Source organism: Aristolochia californica, unplaced genomic scaffold (assembly GCF_029961685.1).
Source record: "Aristolochia californica isolate CCGP_79_NKW_82.1479 unplaced genomic scaffold, dmAriCali1.0.hap1 SCAF_10, whole genome shotgun sequence".
Lineage (NCBI taxonomy): Eukaryota > Viridiplantae > Streptophyta > Magnoliopsida > Piperales > Aristolochiaceae > Aristolochia > Aristolochia californica.
The window spans coordinates 34,795,734-34,820,945 of record NW_027181771.1 but is presented as its reverse complement, the minus strand read 5'-3'; the positions used below and the strand labels follow the sequence as shown (position 1 = coordinate 34,820,945).

The window sequence follows — 25,212 nt, the reverse complement described above, 5'->3', positions numbered from 1 at the left end:
ATAAAAAAGATTCCGCTGTAGTCCGATTTCTACCACAGCTTATAAATTTATATTTAATGGCTTAAATTTGATTTCTTCCCTCATTCTTCTTCTTTTTTTGTAATAGGTTCATGTTTGATGTTCATGACATGAAATGGAGAGATGATGTTGGAAATAAAATTCAGTGTAATTGTTCTCACATTTGAAATAGTAGAAATCTGAGTATAACCAAGAATTCAGTCTATGTAGTATGGACCATAATGAAAAACAAAATTTTCATAAATAAAAAATAATATTAAAAAATAAAAATTATTTTCTTTATTACTAAATTAAGGTAGTTGTTCACAGAAAAAAGCTCTTAGATAAACAGAAATTAAAAAATCAGAATATGATTTTAAAGTATTTTCCATGGAAGAGAGCTTTTTGTTTCTTTAAATAGCAGTTTTTTTTTTAACTATTCTTCCATTTTCTTTGGAAATTTCCCTAGAGGCTGGTGATTAAATATTTTTGGCGGCAGGTCGCCCAAAGGTACTTCCTTGCTTCAGTCGACATGAGGGAACAGGTAGAAGCGCAAGAAACGCTCTCAAATCCGGACACTGAAAGCAACGAGTTTGCTAGCAGAACCGATGATTTCTCTTGGCCTCAGCTTCGTTTCGATGTCCCTCCGCAGAAGCTTTATCATTTTTGTCACCAGTTTCGCGGCGGCTCAAATCCTAATAATTTCCTTAAAGGGTTGAAATGGTAGTTCCTGAGTTTCCTATCCATTCTTTCCTTCTGTCTATTGCTTTATTTTTGGGCTTCAAAATTTCGGCTACCGTGCTTCACTGGCGTCCCTTTTTTCTTCTTTTTTTGAAAGGTCTCCGGATGGCTCCTGCTTCCTTACTAGTTCTGAGGATAATACACTTCGTTTCTTTGACTTGTGAGTGTTTTGGACATTCTTGATTTTTTCCTTCAATTGAGCCTCTCTTCATGCTTAATCAAGAGGCCGAGACAAAGGTACGAATTTAAATAAAACTGCATATTTCTTGATTTCTTTTAATATTTTTAATGTTGATTTGATCAGACCGCATTCTAGTGGTGGCTCTCAGGATGACGCTAATGGCTTTACCGATGATGGAGGTATGGTATTAGACTTAAATCGTGTATTAACGGAGTGGTGGTTATATTAGCTTTCATTTTACTATGAATGGTCCCTTGCGTAGAGTTTGCTGAATATTGAACTAAATTGAAGTCCACAGAGGCCTTTTTGGACATGCTCTTGAACAAAATTTTAGAAAAGGAAGTCACTCTATTCACGCTATTTGAAGACTTTTTCCCTCTTTTTAATTATGTCAAAGAATTGAAGGTGGATATTGTCATCAGGGAAATACTTTACCTCGTCCAGGAAGATTGCTAGGTTAATATCTCGGTTTAAGACAATCTTCTTTTTTTGGTTAACAGCGGATTCTTATCTTTCAAGTCTTACTGTAAATGAGGGTGAATCTGTGTACGACTACTGCTGGTACCCATATATGTCTGCTTCAGGTGTCTCTGCTCTCTCAATATCCGCACTTTACCATTTATGTTTCTTTGTTCCGAGGTTTGGAACCAAACTTTAAAATTATTTTGGGTTGATTGCATATTTGCTTTGTTTCAGACCCAACTACCTGTGTCTTTGCAAGTACCACACGTGACCATCCTATCCATCTCTGGGATGCCATTTCTGGTGAGGTCCGTTACATGTGTCAAAAGCTACTTCTGTTGATTGTGCTCCTTCTGAATCTGTTTATATATCCTTCTTGATGAATCCTTGGTATAACAATCACAGCTGCGCTGCTCTTATCGGGCTTATGATGCGATGGATGAAATAACTGCTGCATTTTCAGTTTCTTTTAATCCTTCTGGGACTAAGTATGCAGAGTTTACTTCAATTGCTTCGTTTTTTCAGATTTCTTGTGATAAACAAAATCTTTTGTTTTCTCTATACGCATATTGATTTCTCCTCTCTTTTATGATTACTTGTGTACTATTTGACAGGCTCTATGCTGGATATAATAAATCTCTTAGAGTGTTTGATGTCCATCGACCTGGTCGAGATTTTGAGCAGCACTCAACCCTTCAAGGAAATAAAGAAGGACAATCAGGTGTTTACTTGTGAAGGGGTTATTTTGTTTTCAGCTTTCCTTTGATGATGAAAATTATGGAATTGTGTTTCTTTCTTCTCATCCAGAGTACTTAATCCTAAGGCAACATGCATGTCTATTTTTTCCAGGCATTGTGTCTGCTATTTCCTTTTGTCCCACTCACAGTGGGGTGCTCGCCACAGGTTCTTATGATCAGACAACTGCAATATACTCTGAGGCTAATATGGAACTTTTATATGTTCTACATGGACAAACTGGTGGTGTCACTCATGTAAGTCAAAGCAAGTTGCAGTTCTAATGGGTAATGAAAATTTTGCTGTTTTTGACCTATATATAAGGCCCATTTAAGATAGAACTACCATATGAAGGCTCCATTGTGCCATAGGCTGTGTTTCTGTCCTTTCCAAGGGTGGGCGTGTCAGATTTTTGAGACGTCTTGCCCTGTCAAAAATCTGAGATGATGTATTGTCATTTTAATCTGATCACCCTGTCCCTAACCCCTTAAGGATCAACTTTTATGGAGGGATGTGTACAATTTCTTCATTTTACATTAGCCATTCATATGGACAGACTGAGTGGATCTTGAAGAAGCTGAACTGTTAGTTCGATTGTAGCTTATTCAGGAAGGGTTCCTTCAAAAGGTAGCTTTGTTTAGGCTAAATGTAGGATGGGCATACATGTGTTGCTAACAGATGCTTGCAACATCACAAATGCCCTCATCTTCCTTGTGTTCTGCTGACATTTATGATGGTATGTTTGATTAAACTTCTCATGAAAATTGTCACATGTACAGGTTCTGTTCTCGAAAGACGGAAACTATTTATATACAGGAGGAAGAAAGGTATAAGTCATTATGCTCCTCATTGATCTGTATATGTTGCATCAAATTTATCAGCCTATGTTTTCAAATATGTAAATCATTCATATCATATAGTTTTATGCCCCTCCATGCTGCCCTGGTTTTTGTTGCGTCTCAATTATCGGACTAGTCAGATAAGTAACTGATTAATTGCCAGTAAGTGCTTCAATATATGCTGAATATTATAGATGTGATACTTCAGCACTTGATAAAAAATTTGGTGCCAGGTTATACATTTATATTATTTATGCTTTAGGTCCCACATCTGAACAAGAAGTATCCTTGTATTCTTTTGTAGGATCTTAGATTACTTTAATTGTACTATTGATTGATTTTCTCCATAATAAACTTTTTAAGAAAGTAACAAAAAAAAAACTATAATGAAAAGTGGTTATTTCTGATTTGGCACTTCTATCCTTTAATTAGGCGATTGTTTTCACTCTCTCTCTCTCTCTCTGCATGGTCTATCTATTTATCTAGCTACTTGCATAATCTATATATCATGCTATTGATTACTTATGCTCTCCTTTTGGTATCCCTTGAAGGATCCCTATATATTGTGCTGGGACATCCGCAATACTGTTCAAATAGTATATAAGTAAGTACTCACCACTGGTTTTATTTTGGTGAACATACTTTTGGATTCCAGATGGTTAAAAGCTTACTCAAAAGTGTTAAGCTTCTATCCATTTAAAACTCTTTGGTGGCTTATTTAATGTTATCCTGGCTGTAACTTATGATGTTGAGATAGCTTACAAGCTTTTGTAGTGGAATGTTTTATCTGTTTAAGTGTATCATTCATCAGTATACATTTTCAAAATTATTGAGTGTTCATATATCATGCAAAGGAATGAAAACAGAGCCGGATTCCTTTCTTTCATGTTCCTAGCAGTGACCAACCTTGGCTGGTTCACAAAATACATACGAAGCTTTTGAAAGAGTGAGCAGTTTCATTGTTTCCAAGTCCATTATATTTTGTTTGGCGGTTATTCTGATTGCCTAAATGAGCCAAGGACTTGGCCTTACAAGTTGACCATGAAACCTTATTAGTGTAATGAAACAATGAAAAACAACACTGTAGTTCTAGGTTCAAGGTTGGGAAAACCTAACTTTTGGGGTTTTAAGTCTTAAAAGTGAGCTTTTAGACGTCTAAGACTTATGAATATGTAATATATGATCTGTTTCTTCTAATAGGCCCTCCAGTTCACCATACCTCTCTTCTTTTGAGGAAAATTTTCAAACGAAACCATCTTTATGCAAGTACAAGTCATAAGGTTGTCTTAGGCTTCAGTATGTGCAGTAATATAATGGCTTCAGTATCAGGTACCTGAATATGTAATACGTGTCAGCAATTAAAAAATGTTGTTTGTGATATTTCTCAAGTAATGAAAAAGAAGGTGAATTTTCTTTAGCCCTGTTGAGATGGTGTTGGATGCAATCATGAAGGAAGGGGTCAAAGCTATGATGGTTTGCACTATTTCAGGACTGGTCTCCACCTTTTTTTTTATTTTTTTATTTTTTTTATTTTAAGGGAGGATGGGGGTTTGCCCCCGGATTCAGCTTAGGTGAAATTTAAGTTAGTATTCCTTTTTGCATGTTTCATACTCTGCAGTGGAAACACAAGTTCTCTGAAGTGGAATGCTCCAATCATTTTGTTAGACGAGAACTTTACCCACTACTAAATTGCGTAAATGTTGATCAATTCTCTGACCATACATGTTTAAACCATAAGGTGACCTCTCTAGCTTCCAAACAAGAGGGTGTATTGCCTACAAAATATGTGGCTTCCTTAGAGTTTTTCTTGCATTGTTTTGTAAAACATGTTTGTGGATTCCCTTAATTTTGCGGCTCTTTTCAAGCTGAAGTATGTTGGATGATTTGAATAGCTTTGAAGTGCCTGAACTTTTTTAAGTGGTTCATACCCTTAGGCTATACAGATCAACTGAGCAAACAAACCAACGAGTATTATTTGACATTGAACCATGTGGCAGGCATCTGGGTACAGGTGGACAGGTGCAGATCTTACATTTTATCTCTGTTTACCTCTTTAAAGTTGCTTTATTTGAGGTCTTCATGTGTTTTTATGCATCCTTTTTTTTCGTGAAAGCCATTTTTATATATTCTGTATCTCTGCTTATTGTTAACCAAGCAAGATTGATGACAACACATTGGATATGTGTGCTGGCAGGATGGCAAGGTTCATATTTATGACCTTCAGACAGGACAGTGGGTGTCAAGTTTTCAAGCTGCATTTGGTATTGAAATGTTTTCTTTTGTTTTTTTTTCTTCTTGTTATTACCTTCTAAGTTACTTGCGTGGTTTTACCTTTGTTTGTAGTATTCTAATTGATGATCCTCCTCTTTCATCTTCTTGGGTACTATTGTAGATTCTGTTAATAGTTTCTGTTTTCATCCACATCGTCCATTAGCTGCTACAGCATCTGGACATCGAAGATTTGTGCTGCCAGAATGTTGTGATGAAGATTTGATCTTTAGAGGTACCCTCATGTTTTGCAACTAATCGATTCTCGTGCTCCTAATGCCTGCACTACTGTCTGCTCTTTCCTGTTTCCAATTTTCATTTGGAATTTTGTAACCAGAAACCAGTGAAAGGATGCATTTAATTGGTAGAAAAAAAAGTATAAGAGATATCAGAAGACCAAAAACTGCAAAATGATGTATGAAAAGTTTACACTGCTAGAAGAAAATAGCGTAATAGCCTAATAGTAAGTATACAAAAGTGGAACAAAGATTAGACTGGTACAGTCCAGCCATATCCTCCATCATTATATTTTTCTGTTTAGAACCTTAATTTTTCTTATGAGAAAGGCAAAACGTTATTCTAATAAATACTTATATGGCTATATTATGTTTTGGTGATTTTTGGTGACTGAACTTTTGTGCAGGAGACGGTGGATATTCTTATGTGTGAGACCAATTCACTCTTTTTTAAGTACCAGAAACATTGATCTTTGTTCTATTGATCAAATATTCCATTTCTGTGATATTTAGGTGATGAAAATTGTGCTTCAGTTTGGGAATTCTCTGGTACCTTTGGGGAGAACCCTGCTGTCTTGGACTATGAAGAATCAACAACCGGAACAGAGACACATTGATTTTGGTTTAGTTCCTTTGCGAACATGTCCTTCTTTGTACTTATCACAGCCTCGCTTAATATCTAGATCCCGATGCTTCTTGCTGCTCCTCCTACAAACTTTTTTTTTATGATTGGGTGGTGAGTGTTTTCTTTACTTTTTGATTATGTATTTCTACAGCGCTTAGATAGTCTTTAAGATGTTATTTATTTCATGTATTTTTCGACAGCATTGTGGACAATCCTTGGGCTGAAGCAGCACGGCTATGTATGCCCTTGTAAAATTTCATTTTGCTGGGTTGTGGGGCATGAATGACTTTTGCAAGAGAAACTGGAATTTGGGAACATCTATTTACACAGATAGGAGGAACATGTTTATTTCCAATACTACCGTCTGACTGTAATTGCTTTGAGCAACTGAATCAGACGAATTCTCAATAGTTTGACTGTTGATTGTGAGTGAAACTGGATATTATCTCTTGCAACATTCACATAATCGGTTAATAAAAACAGTTTTTAATCAAACAATACGCTTGATTTCAATAATGAGAAGAAGCAGATCATTTGCACTCCTCGAATCAATACATTACAGCTTTCTAAACTAAGAGACAGCAGATGAAGAATGATACCTCAGCAAGCTGCGAGGCTCTTGGAAGACTAGGGTCTCTGTGCAAGTTCTTTCACAAAATTGAAGTTATCAGTCTCGGATATCTTAGTAATGATAACCACTTCAAAAAAAAGTACCACAGATTTTGCAAGCAAAGATTTCATCAAACTCATAGGTTTCTCATTCATCCCAATGAGATCCAGTTTGCTATATTCGCTGTCTCTAGTGGTTGAATTTCCCAGTACTTGGAATGCCTGCACTGTTTTGAGGTGTCCCACGCTTACAGCAGCTCTTCAGCAAGGGACTATCCCTCCCATCTCCAGCTTCAAGTACTTGATAGTAAGATAAGGCACATGCAGGCCAGATGTTTCCTCTACAGACAAGGCCTTCCAAGCAAAATATAAGAAGACAGTCGTCCTTAAAATCATGACGGCCTTTTAAATGTTCTTCATTTGTATATAACAGAATGAGACAACCCATCAGAAGATTTGTCACCTGGGAATGAGAAGTGAGAACAGAGACTCCTATAGAATCTGTTCTGCATTCTGCTAAAGGTCCAAATCATGTTGTTTTTTTCTTTTTTCATTAACAAATATTTTTGTTCCGTTAGAATCTGAAATACCAAAGAAAGAATACGTGGATGCAGCATCTGCTTATTACTTGAACTTCCACTCGTTGAATAACGTCGATAAGAGTTGCAGCAAGTGAATTTGCAAACACTTGATCGGCCCTGCATCGGTTGAAATTGAGGCTGCATTGGACAAAGTGACCACAGACTGTTCAAGAGATAACAGCAGGGAGCTAACACCCCCTAAGGAAAAAAAAATCTCAGACTGCAGTGCTTGGGACACCGTTTATCATGACAGTCATCGTCACTTTCGACCCCGGCAAAGACCTTTCTCGCATCCACAAGGTGCATTCTCCCGAAAAAGGCGGTGTCAAGGCTTTTTCCTTCCTCGGGAGAGACGGTGTCACCCTGACACAGTTAGATAAAACGACACCTAGTGGGAACCAATGGGAAGAGGCAAGGAGAAAAATTTAACATTATAATTAGTGGGGGCCGCGCGAACGCGTACCCCCCTATCACAAATTTTGACGTCCACTCTCCCACTTGGGGAGATGGTAAGACAGCTCTCCTCCAAAGTGCAATGGAAGCAGCTGCCCTAGGCCATCGGCCTTCATGATCACCGATTGACCCCGTCCAGGTAAGTATGAAACTTAATTAGTCTTCCTCACTATTTATAACCATTTTTGACCGGCTCTCTTTTGTCAAGTTTCGATGTGGGACTAAAATACACACCCGTCTTCTCCACCCGCACTGTAGTCAATAGTAAGTTTCACCCGCTCTTAACAGTTTTTACTATAAATGGGTAAAATTTCCTGAATATTTAATTGAATAAGGATTTTTATTCCATGTCCATTTGTAAGCAACCAAAACAAACTGATAATCGTACTCATCGTTTAATTCTCTTTGTACAGAACCAAATCCATGGAACTCACAAGCAAGTTATCTCAATGCTGCTTCGTCTTGATGAAGCTCTTCCATGGAGCAGTCGCACAAGACATTCCTTGACCCTGCGCTACCTGCTTTTCGCTCCGTGCAAGTACTCGACGCTCCTTGAGTAACTCCGACGGGCGGCACAGCGATTTCTTGTCCAACCTGAAGCAGATTGGAGCCGTGATTAGATTGTAGCTCCTGCACCGTCTTCTTCAAGAACTTGACGTAGCGGAGCTTCATCAAGCATAGTTACAGTGTCCATCTTCGTTCCACCGGGCACCAATCTCTGGAGGATTCTCATCCGCTCGCTGATCCTTTCCCGCCGGTGCCGTGCTGCGACGCTCTGTGGGTCGTGGCTGATGCGAACGTTCCGCCGCTTGCGCTTCTGGATCGTCGCTGGGTCGATTTCCACTGGTTGCATGGCCGCGAGTTTGTATATCATTTCCTTGATGGGCTCCAGCTTCTCTTCCTCTTCTTCTTTTTTTTCCGCGTCGTCTTTAATGCGTACCCTCTCTGAAACAGGGAAAAGCTAGTGTTTGTTGCTTTTGAATTGTTGGATTTTGTACACAAGTAGACGATGATGCTTGTAGTACTTCAGGCCGGAATGGGTCTGCTGCAGAGTAAACCAACTGATGAAAGGGAGCTTGATTTCCCATCGCCATTCCCGAATCTCTGCTCGGCCCGGTACAGTGTCTGCTATCCATGGGAAAGTGAAGGGCACATGGGTCTATACAGGAAATGACCGGGACTGCGTAATTTGTGAATTCTTAAAGAACCAAGGAAGACGAAGAGAATTAAAGAAAACGTCGGTTCGTTTGGAAGATTATGAGACCAAGGACAGGCATGGCATATCGAATCCATGGAAGACATTTCGCCCCAAACTGCTTTCCTCTGGACAAAACCTGACAAGAGCAAATAGGTCAGATACCAGCCCCGTGCAAGTATGTATAACTCGAACCAGATTAATTTATCAGATGACAATACATTCGGTAATTCGACAAGTACCTTCTAATCCAGACATTATCAAGTTCTATCCAATGAAAACAAGAAAACACCAGGAGACATGAGTGGAGTGAGGTCATCTTCCATTTCTTTACTGGTTTCGCCACAACGTCGAAGGAAAAGACTGTAAACAAGGATGAAGTGAAGGCCGACAAGTATCAGGGACTAATTCATCTGTCACCCTCGTGAAGGGTTCTGATTTGAGCCTTTCTGGGTTTCGGTAGATTCACAGAGCTCCGCTATTAGCCTGGGTGGCGACTGCAAACAATCGAAGTCCAGCACAAAATCTTCAGCAATCTGACGTGGGAGGTAACCTAGTGAGGATGGAAACGACGTATGCTTCCTCTTTTCTTCAGAGGAATGACGACTCGCGCCGCTTTTGTCGAGATCCCATCTTAAAATAGAAGGTCAAGTGACTCGCAGACTCTCATCATCTTTCCAACCAGGGACACTATTGGGGCATTTTGGCACACTTGTTAACCACTATTTTATTTTATTTTTGCTTAATGGGCCATCTAATATCAAAGACCGACGTTAGATGGGCGGTCAAGATCAATCCAACAAAACTGCCACGTCGCTGGTCCGATATTTTGAGAGATATCACAAGAACATTTTGGCACATAAAAAATTCTGCACCCAAAAGATAAATATTTCGCTCTCTGCTCCCCCACCTTATCAGTTCTAGTCTCTCCTGTCGACTCCCTGCGCGACCTGCGACGCGACAATGGCGACCTGCAACGCTACTGCCCTGTCCAAAACCCTAACCACCTTCTCCTTTGCTAACCTACCAGGCCCAAAAGTTTCTAAACCCTCCATCCTGATTTCTTCTTCTTCGGTTCCTCGCTTTCCCTTATTAGCTTCCGGTTCCGCATCGTCTCTTGGAGGTGCGGTACCCCGCGGTTCTGGCTCCGTCCTCCGTGCTGTCGTCGACAGTAATTATTCTTCAAAAAGGAGCAGCAGTAATGAGGAGAGAGAGACCATTTTGCTCCCTGGCTGTGATTTCAATCACTGGCTTATTGTGATGGAGTTCCCCAAGGACCCCGCGCCTACCAGGGAGCAGATGATCGAGACCTATCTCAATACACTCGCCACAGTTCTTGGGAGGTAATCCGTTTTTTCTGAAACCTTTTACAATAATCTGTTGCTCTTCTAATGCTACTCAAAGAAAAAAGGCCCATTTTTTTTTTTTATGGTGGTGGTAATTATGTTTCGAGGAGGTGACTACTAAAAATGATGTGATTGTGATATGTTTCTGTTTTTATTTCTGCTTATGAAGAATTAGTGCTCTGCTCCTTTGACGCTATACCCTGTGTGGGAAGTGGGCATGATGCTGTCTTCTTCTGTTTAATTTCAACTCAGGCATCTATTTTCAAATGTTAATATTGCTTTTCTTACTTTCAGAGAGATCACGAGAGGGGAATTGTTCCCAGTCTCTCATAGGAAATGGGTTTGTTTCTATTATTTAAACGGATGGATTTCTTTTTCCCAAATCCCAATAGGTTTCACGACCTGCTTGATTGTTTATGAGAAGCTCCTAACTTGCGAAGCAATGTAACTACTAAATTTTCTTGTGTACTTCTAAATCTTCAAAACCTGACCAGGGCTCATTTTGGAGGAGCAGTTAGGTCCTGCTAGATGTTCTGATGACATTCTGTTTATATGAGAAAACCTACTTGGCTTGTGGAGCCTGTGCCACTATTTTGGTAGAATGAAATCCATTGAATGAGTATTCAGTTTTATAGTCTACAATTCATCCTGTCTTTTCGTTAGCAGGTAATCTCAAGCATTTAGAAGTTGCTACGTCTTTGTTGGATTGAGAGACTTAAATGCTTCATTTTGGGCAGTTCTCTGATAACATACTTAAAGCTGTCTTAAATGAGCATCGTTTCTGTTTGCTGCTGAAAATAACTTGATACTATAACATGTTTGCTGCAGAAGGCTAATTTGATTGTATGATATATTTGCTACACACACACACACACACACACACACACACACACACACACCTACCTTCACATACACTAGTTTAAACACACACAAACCTACCTTCAGAGATACTCCAGTTTAAACAAACATTCACACTCACACACACAAACCGACCTTCAGACACCCTCTAGTTGTTTATACACAGCCAAATATGCACACACCTACCTTCAGAGATATTCACTAGTTTAAATTTGGTCTCTACAAACAAAAGTGTCTGCTCTTACGAATTTTCTTGATAAATGGCAGTAATAAATCTGGCTATTTTTCTTTTTAGTTTCACCAATTTGCGTATTGCTACTCATGTCAGTGTCATTTAATTGTAAGGAGAAAAAAGCTTTATATTTATATCATGCTCATCTCTTGAGCACCTTCTTTTGCAGCATGGAGGAAGCCAAAAAGAATATGTATGCTTTCAGCACCACAACTTACACTGGATTTCAATGCACTGTTGATGAAGAAACATCTGAGAAGTTCAAAGGTTAGCTTTACATCTTTGAAAGGGTTTGTCTATGGTTTGATTTACTTGTTTCAAGGGCTTTTGGAATCAGTTGATGATATTTGTCATTGGATTAGGACTGCCTGGAGTTCTTTGGGTTCTGCCAGATTCATACATTGATGTGAAAAATAAGGATTATGGAGGTAGGTTTCTTTCTTTCATGAGTAATTTTTTATTCTATAGAAAAGGGAGATTGATTTCTCAAAGTAAAGAATGAATGTGAGCACGAGTCCGTGTAAAGAATGAATATGAGCATGAGTTCAAGCAACGAATGAATATGAGCACTGAGTACATGTAACTTGGGTGCATCAACTGTCTGGCCATCGGATTTAAATCCAATAGCTTAAATTTCGTTTTGTTCTTCTTCTTGTTAGCAAAACTTTCTTGCATTTTCCAGGAGATAAGTATATTAATGGAGAGATAATTCCCTGCAAATACCCTACATATCAACCAAATAAGAGGGGACAGCGCAACAACTCGAAGTATGAGAGCAGAAGATATGAAAGGAGGAGGGAGTCTCCACCACCAGAAAGGAGACCTAGGCAGGAAGCATCTGGGTCAGACACTTCTGCTTGAGGTAGCTCACTTAGTGTTTCCAGATCAGCTCATTTTTCACAATCAGTACATCTGACTCTTTAAGATTTTGATTTACTCTTTTCCTTTTCATCTTTTATCCAGGGACCATTAGATATTGCAAACTAGTAAGGTCATCGTACAGCTAATTGTAGTCTATACAAAAAAAAGTACTTGAGGTTTCATGTGTCTGTGAGGCTGGTGCATTTTATCTATGAATTGGGTTTGGGACTGATTTTTGAGCTTCCATGGACTATTTGATTAAGCATTGTATGTTGGAAGAACTCACTGGTATTGTAGCTTATACCATGGCCTTGCAGTAGCCCTGTTGGGGAAACTAGTTTTGGTGACACTGTTTCTTATTGTATCTGCTATAGAAAGAAAGCCGACTCAAAATTCTGACAATATGATGCTGCAAAGCTGCAAAAACCAAAGCAATCACCCCAGATAACCAGATAAGCTGCAAGCTGCTCTGTCGTCCGAATTTTAAAGATGGAACTAAAAGAAATTATATGTTTAGCTATTTGCCGGAGTGCGTTCATCCTGTTATGCTCGTGTATGAACCGGGTGATTCTGTAGCAAACAAACACTGATGAAACATGATAGCTCGAAAGATACTTCATCCTTTCACATGACAAAACAAGTTTCATTCACAGGACCATCAGTAGTGCTTTTTCTTATGTCTTCCCATAATCCCAATTAATGTTTGGTTTCAATTCTGTTTTAATTCTTGAAGACAGTCTCGTAACTAATTCTCTACAAAAAAACTTCTTGACACGTTTTTCTGGTCATTCTTAGCTTGTATCTCTCCCGAAAGTTGCTTTCGCTTTTCCGCGGACAGGAAATTGCTGAGTTCAAACATGACGACCTGATATCGGATCTTCCATGGTGGGTACCAGGTTCAGCAAGCACTGTAGAAGATTATGCACTTATTTTTTAGCTGTTCACCCTCTATTTGCTCAACTCCAAATGCCTACTTCAGAAAAAGACAAAAAAAAATTGGTTCCCGTTATCTCTACTATTCTCAATACTAATAGCTAGAAGCTGTAGATGTTTGAGTCTTGACAAATTAACCTTAACAAGGTTTTATTTAATCTTCTTCACTAGTGCACAAACTCAGAATTATGAGTTGGGTCAAATTCTCCAGATCTTGGGAGGTGCATGAGAGAAATACAGTTTCCTACATTCAGAGCTGTCAGATTCTTTAGCATCATTATATTAGCAGGCAACAGTTCCTTGATCCCCACCACTCCCTTGAGATTAAGACATGTGAGATATCTGAGTGAACCAATCCAGCTCAACTCATCCTTACTTTGATATCTGAGGATGAAGATCCAACACTCTGAGAGATGTATTCTTTCCCAACATGGGTAAACAATTTGGTTTTACACCAGAGCTTCCGGTTTTGTATATGACCAAAAATGCCCAGAGTTTAGAATAAATTTTCTGCTCATCACCATTCTGTCCATCGTTTACAAGACCTAGATGATGGTTGCCTTCTTCATTAGGTTTTCTGAACTCATCTTCCTCGGCAATTTTGATGATCAAGTCCCTAACAAGGTCATGCATCCTGCAACTATTGATAGCCCCATCGTAGTTCCTCTTCTCCGCAACTCCCACTAAACACCTACGGACTAGCTCTGAGAAAGAATCATTTGCTGACTCTAGTGTTGTTTCCCCATGCCTGCAGGCAACTGCTTTGAGAAACCGAAAACAGAAATTGGAGACTCACTCAGGTTTTCTGGACAGATCAACTGGGGAAGTGGAAAACAGTAAAAAAGTAATTCTTGCTCTCTATCTAATACCTCTTAAGCCGCTCAAATGACGAAAAGACAAGTATATGAAATAAATGAACTGTATCTTACTCTCTATCAAGGCAGTCCCACAATTATCAAGCTAAGTTACGAGAAATTCCACAAAAACAAGATCACAACTGCGCTCCACTACATGAAAAATGATGCCAAGTACGTGACATTCAAAACAAACGAGCATGAGAAGTAAACGAAGAAGATGGAGACTACCTAATTATAGCGCAGATCTCTGCTTCTCCCCATCAAAACCTTCACTGAAGCGGGCAAAGATCTTTTCCATTCCAACAGAGAAGACGGAAAAGAGGGTGAAAGAGGAAAGTGGGTTTAAGAATGATTGAAGAAGCATTTTAAAGCGTGTTTTTGCAAAAAAGTGAAGCTTGGTGACCGACAAAGAGGACATCACTCTCCTCTCATCGCTCAACGTCCACTCTACCAGATTCTTGTGCCTGATTTTTCTCATTTACCATCCTTCCTGCTTCTGTTGATCTCCAAAACTTTGATGGGTCCCATTATTTTTTATTTTATTTTTGGTAAAAAAAGGGTGAAAGAGGATAAAAGATAGATTTGATTCTAACACTAAGGGTAGAAGAGGAATATAAAATGGGGGGAGAGTCGACTCTGCCTGTCTTATCTGTCGTCTGCAGGCCTAGGAATTTCCTTCATCTGCTGCGACATTTCTCGCTCCATGCCAAACGCACATCTGACACGATTCCCCCTCCTTTATCTTCCTCCTCAAAATAAATTAAAAATCCGAATTATAAAGTTACTAAAATACCCTTCACTTGATAATTTTTAATTCTCATAAAATAAATTAAAATATTTTGGGTAACAAATGAGAGGGTATTAATGGAATTTAAAATTTAAAAGAAATTTATATTATTTTTTAATAATTTCCGGACCAACCAAAACCGTTCTTCGGTAATTTCACCAGTCGGAAACCAGACTACAAATCTGCTCTGTCATCGTTCCCACTGACCTTCTCCCTCTAAACCCTCCTAAAACCTTCTTTTCCTCCCCCTGGGGCCGATATGGCTCGAACATCGCCGCTCCCATTCTTGTCTCTACTTGCCTTACCCTTTTTCTTCTCCTTCTTCCTTCTTCTTGTGGCGTCCATGGCCGTTGCCGATTCGATTCACGATGTTCTCCGAAGCAGGGGATTGCCTCCGGGAATTATCCCTAAGGCCGTGAAATCCTACACTCTCGACGACAATGGCCTTCTTGAAGTGATTCTTGAAGGCCCCTGTCTGACGAAATACGACACGAGGGCTTATTTTGAAAGCGTTATAAGGGGAAATCTGAGTTACGGCCAGTTGACCGATCTCGTTGGGCTAACGCAGGAAGAGCTATTTCTGTGGCTGCCTGTCAAGGACATTATTGTTGATGATCCTTCCTCGGGGTTGATTTTGTTTGATATTGTGGTGGCTCATAAGCAGTTGTCGCTATCTCTTTTCGAAGATCCGCCCGAGTGTAGACCGGATGATAAAGGGGTTCCGAACCTCCAGTCAGGTAAAGGAGTTCTTAATGGGGTGCATAATTGGGGTCGGATCTTTTGATTTTGGGGGTTTGACTTTGGAGTTTTTTATCTGGGTTAAGGCCTCGAATCTAAGTCCTTAGTTTGATTTTGGGATTTTTTTCTACTAAATTGAGTCTTCATCTGTGTCGTGATGTTCTACGATCGATGTATTTTAATTGCTTTTTTTTTTATCAGATGCTGCATTTTTATTATTTTTTTAGTTTATAGGGTTTCTGAAGACTCAGACCTGATCTTGGATTTCTTTCGGGTGCTTAAAATTTTCGGTTACTCGGCCAAATCCGTTACTAAAACGTAAATATTTGGCTTTTAATGGATGAATTAAACTGTTTTTTCTTTTATCTGCATAGGTGGAAAATCGATTGGGTTTCCTCCTGCCTCTGTTATGTTATTTCTGCACAAATGGGTCGTCCTATTCGTGTCTTGGGGTTTTCATTTTTCGAATGCGAGGAGCGAATTTTTCTAACTCGCATTAAAACTTCCACCATTCCGCTTTTTGATAGGTTTCGAATTTGGTATTGTATTTAATGGAGGTTTTTGGCTGAATAGGTCTTGTTTCTGACTTGTTCACTGCATTTATGCCTGTTGCAGGGATTCGGCGCAACGATTGGAAGACGGAGAAGTCAGTTTCCGGCTTTAGATGAAAATAAGAATCTCCCTGTCCTGCAATTCCCCTTCTTTAATCAAAAATCCTCTTCTGTTTGTTTTCTCTCAAAGGTGCTGTGAGCTGTAAATTTGGAGCTTTGAATCTGGAATAGGTGTTAGGAGATTTGTAAGATTGCGAGAAAGCTAGAGATACCGATTTTCTTTTTCTTCCCTTGGCTAATATTGACCTCTTCTCCTTCCTTGTAGCTTCTGATCTGTTGGTATTCTTCATCGACTGATTGTTTTTGTTAGTTTGTTAAAAAAAAAAAGAAAGATGATTCCCCAGTTTGATCTCTGAAACGAGAAGTTCCAGCCGCACCTATTTGGCTTTTGGTAAAGCGGAATCTTTTCCCAGGTGGGTTTGGAATTTGGATGCTTTTGTCTCACATCTGGGTCTTCATTTCTCATTCAATGGGATTTTAAAAGACTTTAAGAAGGAATGGATTTGAATTGTATAAAAAAAAATCTTTAACGAGAGGAGCAAACCAGAAGATAAAAATCTGCCAGAAACCTTGCTGTTGTGGTTGTCTGATGAAGAAGGTTCTGAGCGACGGAGTAAAAGCGAATAAAAAGAAAACCAAGAAGGGGGACCAGCATTGACGATGCTCTGAAAAACCTATTGCGCGTCAGATGTTCGATTAAATTTCCGAATGCGTATTTAACAGACCCACGTCGATACTTCGTCCCAGGAATAGCAGGCCAGCCAGTGCTAGAAGTGAGTTAATGGCGACAAACTGATGCAATAATGCTCTGAAAGTAGCCAGTGAGGCGTCGACACTAATTTTTTTTTCTTTGTTTCTGTTTCTGCAAATGTCGGGAGGTCACCAGCGATCCCCAGTAATTCTGCAGCGACTAATGCTTTTGTATGTCAATGAAGAGCTTGGTAGTCTGTAAGTGCATGATAGCCGCAGTCAAAAGAGAAATTTGTTTCGAAGGTAACAAAACTCGAGTTGACACCACTCTGGATCCTTTCGATTGACGGATTTTGATTTTGATTCATAAACAAGGCCCTGGAAAGACAATCCTGATACAAAATCACTATTACCTAGATAATTTGCTGAGTTTTTTTCTGTGATTGAGAGGGTAGATTTGTGACAGAAGTGGACGAAAGCTTGGCATCGGGCTTGAAAAGGAAAAGAAACGAGTATTGGCTTCCATGGGAGGACTGTCGCAAGTTCTTGTTTGATGGTTCCTTAGATGCTTCACTATGGACGGAGTTGATCTTTCTGTGAATTCAACACTTGAAGGAGAATGGAGTCACTTTCGGAAGATGGTCGAATTTGTGTGCAAAAAGAGTAGTGGATCCTTGAAGATGATGGAAAGCCCTGAAGATGATGGAAAGCCCAGCGACTGCATGAGAAAACGAACTTGTTTATTCCTGCATAACTGAGAAAATTCCTCCTCCGAATTCAGATATCTTTCATGGACAGAGAATTGGCTGGGTAAAACCCAGTAATCGAAAACGGAAGTAAAAGCAGATCATTACCTCTCAACAACAGAAAGAAATTCATCTTCTCCGGCAATCGGCGGAAATTTCACCATCATCAATGATGCACCACTTTTTACAGACAAATTGACCATCTTCCGAAAGTGGCGCCATCTTCCTTTTCCATAGTGAAGCCTCGAAGAGAACCATCAAAACAGGACAATGGCATAAAAAACCGCATCCCATGGAGGGTCCTTGTTTCTTATCCTCTTCTACCCCGGTGCTGAGCATTCGCCGACTTCTGTCACACATGTAGCAAATCAGCCATGGAAGACTGGTTTTGAACGGGGATGATGGTTTCGTGGGCTTATTAAGGGTTCAAAGGGTATCAAATCAAGTCTCTGTTTTTGCCTTCCCAGCTAATTTTCTGCTGTCACAACCAGGCAGTAATTCGTGAGAATCACCAACCTCGTTGCTTATTTAATAACATATATATTTAAATAATCGACAAAATGATATAAAGGGGAAGAGACTCTTCACTCTTTCTGTTTTTAGAAAAGTGAAGAGAAATTAGATAAATGTAACGAATCAATGACAAATCTTTGGTTTTATTGATTTTATCTTGTCTAGGATCTCAAATGTCAAGCACTTCACTGAAACTTTATTTTCAGAACCTTTCTCATTCTTAAGAGTAGACGAATCATCATACTCGTTCCAGCCATCAATTCCAACTTCTTCTTGCCCTTTGAGATAGATGTTATGATGAATTAATTAGAACCGGAAGTAAAATTGATTTTAAGTATACAACAAATATGAAAAGGACAGTTCTACCATTCTGCGAGCTTCGTCAAATTCAGAACTAAGAGAAATCAGAAAAGGAATTGTTATACAGATTAGATTGGACTATACAAGGACAAAATGTGAAACGATGATCGCCCCTGTGGATCTCCTTCCTCGATCGTCTAAAAACATTACGAAAACCCAAATGGGGGAGTATATAATTAAAGAATCAACCAGTATACATACAACTACAAGTTTTTCAGTATAAGCTTACTAGGGGGATGGCCTTACTGATCCCAAAACCCCATCCCCGGCGTCCGCTCCGACATCCAGTTTGTATCACACTGGATTCTCCGAATGCTTTCTCCTGGTGACTCTAATGTAGCAAAAGACGGAAGCCAGGATGGCAGTCGCAAGGCCTCCGATTATCACGCCGCCCCCGGCAACGGACTTATCCGCCGACCGCTTGTGCTTCCCCATTTTTCGGTTCTCCGGCGCCTCTGCAACTTCATGCGCCTCTTCTTCCGATTCCTTCTCGGCTTCACCTTTTGAAACTTTCTCCGACTCTCGATTCAGATCAACGGGTCGTAGAGTTCCTGGGACTTCGGCGACCACCGGACTTTTGGACTCAGATTCCGGCATTTGGCCAACCAAGGAACTTGAAGTGGGAGAAACGGCCTCAGCTTGAAAAGTCGAAGATCTGGGTTTGTCTGCCTTGGCGAGGGAGAGGATACCGTGAGTAAAGATCAAGCCGAGGAGAAGAAACCGAGCCATTCTGTGGCCCTCTCTTTCTGGGTACTCGCGAAAAGCTTCTGAACTTCGAATACCGCACCTTGGTTTCAAACTTCACTCGGATATGACAAATTTATAGCGACTGTCTTAGGTGTTTTTATTTTAATATTTACAGCTAACATTTCGTAGTCCCTCCGCCCACCCGTCTCCCCTCTTATGTGGGCATCCGCAGGTCGCTGTTTTGGTATCTGGAACAGTTTTGTAGGGGTCTTCTGTGGTGAAGTTGACTACTTGGGCAATGGGCATCATAATCCATCTTTAAACTAAGCTGAGATTACCGATTGAAGACTCCATTTTCGACGATGGAGCCATCGTACAGCTGTGACATTTTCAGAGTCCTCTCAGCTGTGAGTTTCACCCAGCATCTCACCGGTCACAACGCTCTTATTACGAAGAATCCAAAGTTGAAACGACAATGAAAATAACAGAATCACGGTATTATTTCACGCGTCTTCCCGTTAGAAAGAAGCCATTAATGCGATACTTAACCGAGCCGTTGGACTATGCATTCATGGGTGTTTTCCAGTTGGATCTTCGAGCTCAGTTTTACCGTCTCAAATTGTAAAATTCACTTCCCATCATACCCATCTTGTTCACGAGTTCAAAATTATCATTCTCGTGGAAATGGGTAAAGCTTCCCTGGCTTTCTTTTACTCTCTTTTGACTGCTTTCTTCTTTCTTTCTTCCGCTGCATCGACCTGTCTCGATTCGGCATCATTTGATATAAGGATAAAAAATGGACTGTAAACGCGTTGAATCTTTGACGTCGCCATAACTATTGATAATGGGGAAGATGGTGGCTGAAAGAATTTCACATTTCTTCATTTGCCACTTGTTTCTACATCGAAATGAAAGCAGAGAAAAAGTCACCACAATTAATAAACAAACCGAGTCGGTCTCCAACCCTAGTCAACTTCTTCAAAATAAAATCACTCAGTCGACATAATAAAATAAGATAAATTTCGATTAGGGAGACAAAGTCGGTGCCTTGCAGCATCTCCACCCGTAACTCGATCTTCTCGAAATCTGCTTCTTACTGTAAGGACGACGATGACCCTTCCACGATGCATGGGGAGTTCCTGTTATCCGAACCAATGATTCCATAAATAATGGCAAGCGAAAGATCAAATAACCAATGATGCTTCATTGATAGGAAAATACCATGCTACAGAAATAAAATAATGTCTGATTCTGTTACCAGAGCAGACCTCAAGATGTCGTCGTGTTGATGGGGTTCCTACAGATAAATCTAACGCACCTAGAGCTGTTTCATCACTGCTTGTAAAGAAATTTTTTTAAGGAGGAATCTATCCTGTCTTTCATGTCACCTTATGCGTTGTGCATATTGTTCAGAAGAAGCTCTACAGCAAATTACTGCTTGTCACTCTGTTCCCTCTCCCTCCAACCTTTTGTTTACAAATGCTTAAACATGTCGCGAAGTTTTTGGGTTCGTTGATCTAACTGTTGGGAGCTTGATTTGCAGCAATTTTGAGCAGAATTGGTGTCTGTGGGTAGTCTGAGGAAGATTTTTGAGCATTCAGTTCCCCACTTCTTAAAACCTTCATTGATGTGTAGGGTCATTCCATAACCGTTCAACAGGGAAGCTGTCTCATCTTGTGCTACTGTAATCAAGTCTGCAGATTTGAGAGCTTACCTTAACAAATTTGTGGTGATAAATCTGCAAAAGGATGCAGTAGAGTTGTTCCTAATCGACCTCACGGAGAAACAAGAGTTGCATAACAGAGAATGAATTTATTCAGTGAGTCGTATGGGATAACGTTAGACACTCTGCCATTGTTGCAGAAACAACAGCAGTAGCAAGCTAAAAACTTAATGGCCTTCTTGCTTCCGGAACTTAGATTGAAGAGAAATCACTAATCAGTCACTGTTAATGAGAGTGGTCAGTTCGTCAGCCAAGAAACCTGTCTAGCTTGACCTCTGTGGTCGACAACAGGAAATAGCAAGATGGTTATGCGGTAGGTAACAGTTCACCATTACTGATAACAGTCAGGTCGAATAGAAGATTAGATATGCAGAAAGTAGAAGCCATGCTTATCCTTTATCCGACAATGAATGAGCTTCAGGATCATGCTTCCTTGGTGTACTTCTGGTGGAATCTCTCATCTGATCCGTGTTAGTGCATCATTTTCATGACTGTCTTGTTAGTGCCTCGGTTTTTTTGTGTCAATTACAGTACTCTGCCAGGAGATCTGGTTGAGCTAAGTGTCGTTCAAACCAAAAATTGCAGTTGAAAGTAAATTAATTGAAATTCTCAAAAACATATAATATAGATCCTATAATTGATGATTTCCATTTTACTCAAATGGTAGAGACTTCGTTTGATTTAATACAGAGGTTGTATGAAGATGAAAGGAAGAAAGCGATGGAAGAAGGGGAAAAGAATAGTCGAGAGATGAAATTGACGAAAAGGGTAATTATCAGCAGAGAGAAAAAAGCTGTCTTCATTCTCCATATCTACTGCACAATTGATATTTTACAGATATAATCCGAGGTTGTTTCGTTTGCATCTCCTGCTTGCCCGTAAACTACAAATGAAAGGAACTATACATCATACAGGGTTGCCAGGCTTCTCAGTTTGCCTTCTGGTGATCCTTATGTACCAGAACACTGCAGCAAGGATCATGGTTCCGAGCCCACCGAGAATAAGGCCTCCTCCAACAGCAGACTTGTCTATCGAACGCTGATGCTTCCCAAACTTCCTTATCATGGGTGCTTCTGCAATCCCTGTCTCAGTTCCTTTCTCCCCAGTAGGCAATGCACTCGAAGCTGGTGGCTCTACAGTGACGGCAGTCCCCTCTTCTGGTCCATGTTTCTCAGTAATGGCGCTGGCTAGGCACGCGAAAGCATGGGCAATGATCAAACAAAGAAGGAGAAGCCGAGCCATCTGGGACATGACTATTATCTGCCGCGAAAATGCATAAAAGGGAAGAGAATTGCGATTGTGAGGATCCAATCTTCTTTGCCAATATTTATGGCCTTCCCGCAGAGCACACGGGTGCATGGTCATGGCCCAAGGAAGCTTCCCTGTGTTGGGATCCGATCAGTCTCTGCTCCATGCCAGACAAGATACAAAAAACAGTGCTTATTCAACTCTCCGGACACGATGTCTCATCCTCTGAATCCAAAGGGCCATTGTTGGATCCCGTATCGAATTAATTACCAGACAAATCATGATCAGAGAAAGCTGTAATCTGGCAATGAAGAAGTACAGAAACTTCTGCGTATGTCATTTATATCCCCTCTTCGCATGTCGGAACGTGTGCGTAATACTTTACTCAGAAACGAAGCAAACCAGTGACCGAGCTGCAATTTTGTATAGGATCAAGAATGCAAATTGGGTGTCAAATGTTGAAGGAGAAGAGACACGATGCTAAGTCGACGGTCGCTTGATTCGAGTTGGTGAGAAGAGATGTCAGTGATGGCCGTTTGATCGGAAACACGGGTATCGACCTGCTCTGATCCTCTTCAAATTATTAAAACTTTCGCTTTCTTTTGTGATGCGTTTAATTACATTGATGATGGATTCTGAGATGATCCACTCTGGCTTGTAAAATTATTTGGTTTGGTTGAAGAAGGAGGCTAGTTTAAAAGGATTACTGTCAATTAATCAATGTTATAAGCCCGACCTCCGCTCTTGCTCCTGGAAATCACCGGGAAACTCTCACCCATCCACTTGTGGGTGAAATGGATCATCGACTTAAATTCATTTTCGATAATCCATCCATAATTCATTGACTTAACACATTGGGGGGAGAAAAGAGGAGTAAGAATGGGGTTCTGATTAAAATATAATATTATAATTATACCATTCACCCTAATTAGAATTAAAAAAAGACAAGAAATATAAACTAATTATATCAATAACACTCTAATTACATCATATCTTCCAACAACTTGATTACTCGATTATCCACTTTACCCTTTTAATTAAAAAGGATTTGTCCATTCATTAAGACGGGTCAAGTTACCCAATTATTCATCATTCGACTTAGAAATCAAATGGATATGAATAATCCGTTTTTGTATCTGATTACCCATTTATTCGGGTTCTATATAATACATTCTAATGTAAAAAAAAACAAAGGTTATAATTTTTTTAATATTATGATATGTTTTATTAATTTTTTAATTTTACAGTGTTTCCAGTTTTTATATGAGTGTAATGGGATGTTATAATTTAATTTAATTTTTTTGTATTATCATGTTTATATGATTTAAACTAATATATTAATAAAACCCATAACTTATTCGGAAAGAAAATTGGAATTGGAAACAAAGATACTCATTTTACCATTATCGACCTATTTATACCCTTTTACACGATTTTATAATTATTTCTATTAAAAATGATTTTCTAACGTTTCTTGAAAAAGGCACTAAAAAGCCTAAAGAAACTTGACATATAGAAATCTATGTTTTCAATCGACAATAGTAGATAGGATGTCGTTAAGGCCCAAACAGGAAAGCCCATTTATAGATGCCAAGTGGGCTTCGAACCGAGCCGGTTCGCGATCTGCTCGAGTTCAGCTCGGTTCGATTCATTATCTCTTGAGCTTAAGTCGAGCTCGAGATCAGAAATCGGCTCAAGTTGAGCCCGAGCTCGACCAAAGCCAAGTTCAGCCCGTCGGCTCGTTAATTTAATGAGCGGCGATTCGTGAATCGAAGGGAATTGGAAAATTTTCGAGGGTCTCTCTCGGGACCCGAAGGGGGCACTGCCCCTAGCCAGATTGGCACCGCACCTGATATTCCTTCTCTATTCTCTCGTCGTCGCCGAAATCGGTCAACCCCGCTGCCACCATTCGCACCTCCAGCCACAGTGCCGACCACTCCCGTTTGCTGGCGCCGCCACCCCCCGTCCCCTCGCCACCAATCTCGGCAGCACCGAGACAACCTAAGTTCAAGGGGGAAAATTATTTTCCCCCTTGGACGCGTCGTCCCGCACATGTATGTGCGCAAGGTGCAAACTCGCACGTGGACTTTCACAAGTGAGGACATTTTTTATTAAAAAAAAAAAAACTCTTTATCCTATCTAGACGATGTGATTCCATCCGCCCCTGCCGCTGCCCTTCCTTCGGATGATGCAATTCCGTCTGCCTCAGCCACCTCTAGTGCCGTTGCTCTTCCATCGGACGAGTTAATTTGTCCGCACTAACTGTTTTCAGTACCGCTGCTCTTCCATCGGTCAAGTCAATCCGTCCACACTAACCGTTTTCAATACCGCTGCTCTGCCACCTGATGTTGAAATTCCGTCCACACCAGCTGCCTCCAATACAATTGCTCTTCCACTTGATGATAAAATTCTGTCGGCACCAGCCGTTGCTCTGCCACCTGACGATGAAATAATTTAACGACATTATGTAACTAGTAGTGGAAGAGTATTTTTTTATCGGACAATAACTAATTTTATTTTTTTGTTTTTGTTATAGGTGGAGATTTTGCTCATGCAGGAACGTATATTATTTTTTAGCATGAAGATAAACAACTATAGTTTGTAAATTTATAATGGATTTATAGATTTTATTTGGGTGATTGTAAATTGATAGTGATATTTCATTTAAGTTTGTTGTGTTTGATTATTATATGGAGTTTATTCATAATGTTATGTGATGTATGGAGTGTTTAGACTATTTTATGGAGTGTTTGGAGTGTATAAACAATTTCATGGAGTGTTTATGGAATATATAGACAATTTTATCGAGTGTTTATGCAGGTATTATGTATATAGACTATGCCTAATTTTAAGTAGAGGTCATACTGAATTTTATACAAGTATTATATACATAGATTATGCCTAATTTTAAGTTGAGGTCATGCCCAATCTTATACATGTATTATATATAGGTTATGCCCAATTTTATGTAGAGGTCATTCAATTTTATGTAAAATATATACATAATTTTATATACAATTTATTTAATATATATTTTTTGAAAATTTTTAAATGTATGTTGAATTTCGAACTTGGCTCGAAACTCAACTCGAACTCGGTT

At 39.7% G+C, this 25,212-nt stretch overlaps 3 protein-coding genes and 1 non-coding gene across 7 annotated transcripts; 3 read left to right on the top strand and 1 right to left on the bottom strand.

Moving 5' to 3' along the window:
• Positions 1–130: 130 nt before the first annotated feature.
• Positions 131–6,439, top strand: LOC137938382 (uncharacterized). 4 transcript variants are annotated; one of them, XR_011109874.1, is made up of 16 exons: positions 131–165; positions 497–720; positions 836–898; positions 1,043–1,098; positions 1,420–1,503; positions 1,616–1,689; positions 1,787–1,869; positions 1,996–2,102; positions 2,231–2,373; positions 2,896–2,943; positions 3,507–3,559; positions 4,890–4,974; positions 5,150–5,216; positions 5,348–5,458; positions 5,973–6,195; positions 6,285–6,439. XR_011109874.1 is itself a non-coding variant. In XM_068783353.1 (16 exons), the coding sequence occupies exons 1-16, from the start codon at positions 142–144 to the stop codon at positions 5,974–5,976; spliced, it is 1,248 nt and encodes a 415-aa protein (XP_068639454.1). In that variant the 5' UTR covers positions 131–141; the 3' UTR covers positions 5,977–6,054. The 4 variants fall into 4 exon arrangements, 2 of the variants coding, with proteins under 2 accessions (XP_068639454.1, XP_068639452.1); XM_068783353.1 differs by lacking the exon at positions 6,285–6,439 and adding an exon at positions 5,867–5,888 and having other exon boundaries at positions 5,973–6,054; XM_068783351.1 differs by having other exon boundaries at positions 5,973–6,439.
• Positions 6,440–7,714: 1,275 nt separating this feature from the next.
• On the bottom strand, positions 7,715–7,874 carry LOC137943268 (U1 spliceosomal RNA). Its single transcript, XR_011110610.1, has one exon. It is a non-coding gene; the product is annotated as a U1 spliceosomal RNA (small nuclear RNA).
• A 1,929-nt stretch (positions 7,875–9,803) lies between these two features.
• LOC137942603 (multiple organellar RNA editing factor 9, chloroplastic-like) lies at positions 9,804–12,568 on the top strand. Its single transcript, XM_068788310.1, has 5 exons — positions 9,804–10,265; positions 11,528–11,625; positions 11,721–11,786; positions 12,041–12,220; positions 12,322–12,568. Exons 1-4 carry the CDS (start codon positions 9,886–9,888, stop codon positions 12,217–12,219), a joined length of 723 nt encoding a protein of 240 aa, XP_068644411.1. The 5' UTR covers positions 9,804–9,885; the 3' UTR covers position 12,220; positions 12,322–12,568.
• Positions 12,569–14,980: 2,412 nt separating this feature from the next.
• Positions 14,981–16,476, top strand: LOC137942602 (uncharacterized). Its single transcript, XM_068788308.1, has 2 exons — positions 14,981–15,533; positions 16,150–16,476. Exons 1-2 carry the CDS (start codon positions 15,056–15,058, stop codon positions 16,200–16,202), a joined length of 531 nt encoding a protein of 176 aa, XP_068644409.1. The 5' UTR covers positions 14,981–15,055; the 3' UTR covers positions 16,203–16,476.
• The last annotated feature ends 8,736 nt before the right edge of the window (positions 16,477–25,212 follow it).

Excerpts from the sequence above, each read along its gene's own strand:
- LOC137938382 (XM_068783351.1), top strand. The coding sequence starts at position 142 with ATGATGTTGGAAATAAAATTCAGT. Across the intron at positions 2,103-2,230 it reads AAATAAAGAAGGACAATCAG|GCATTGTGTCTGCTATTTCC; the intron begins GTGTTTACTTGT and ends TATTTTTTCCAG. Across the intron at positions 5,459-5,972 it reads TGAAGATTTGATCTTTAGAG|GTGATGAAAATTGTGCTTCA; the intron begins GTACCCTCATGT and ends TGTGATATTTAG.
- LOC137942602 (XM_068788308.1), top strand. The coding sequence starts at position 15,056 with ATGGCTCGAACATCGCCGCTCCCATTCTTGTCTCTACTTGCCTTACCC. Across the intron at positions 15,534-16,149 it reads GGTTCCGAACCTCCAGTCAG|GGATTCGGCGCAACGATTGG; the intron begins GTAAAGGAGTTC and ends TGCCTGTTGCAG.
- LOC137942603 (XM_068788310.1), top strand. The coding sequence starts at position 9,886 with ATGGCGACCTGCAACGCTACTGCCCTGTCCAAAACCCTAACCACCTTC. Across the intron at positions 10,266-11,527 it reads CTCGCCACAGTTCTTGGGAG|CATGGAGGAAGCCAAAAAGA; the intron begins GTAATCCGTTTT and ends CTTCTTTTGCAG. Across the intron at positions 11,626-11,720 it reads AACATCTGAGAAGTTCAAAG|GACTGCCTGGAGTTCTTTGG; the intron begins GTTAGCTTTACA and ends TCATTGGATTAG.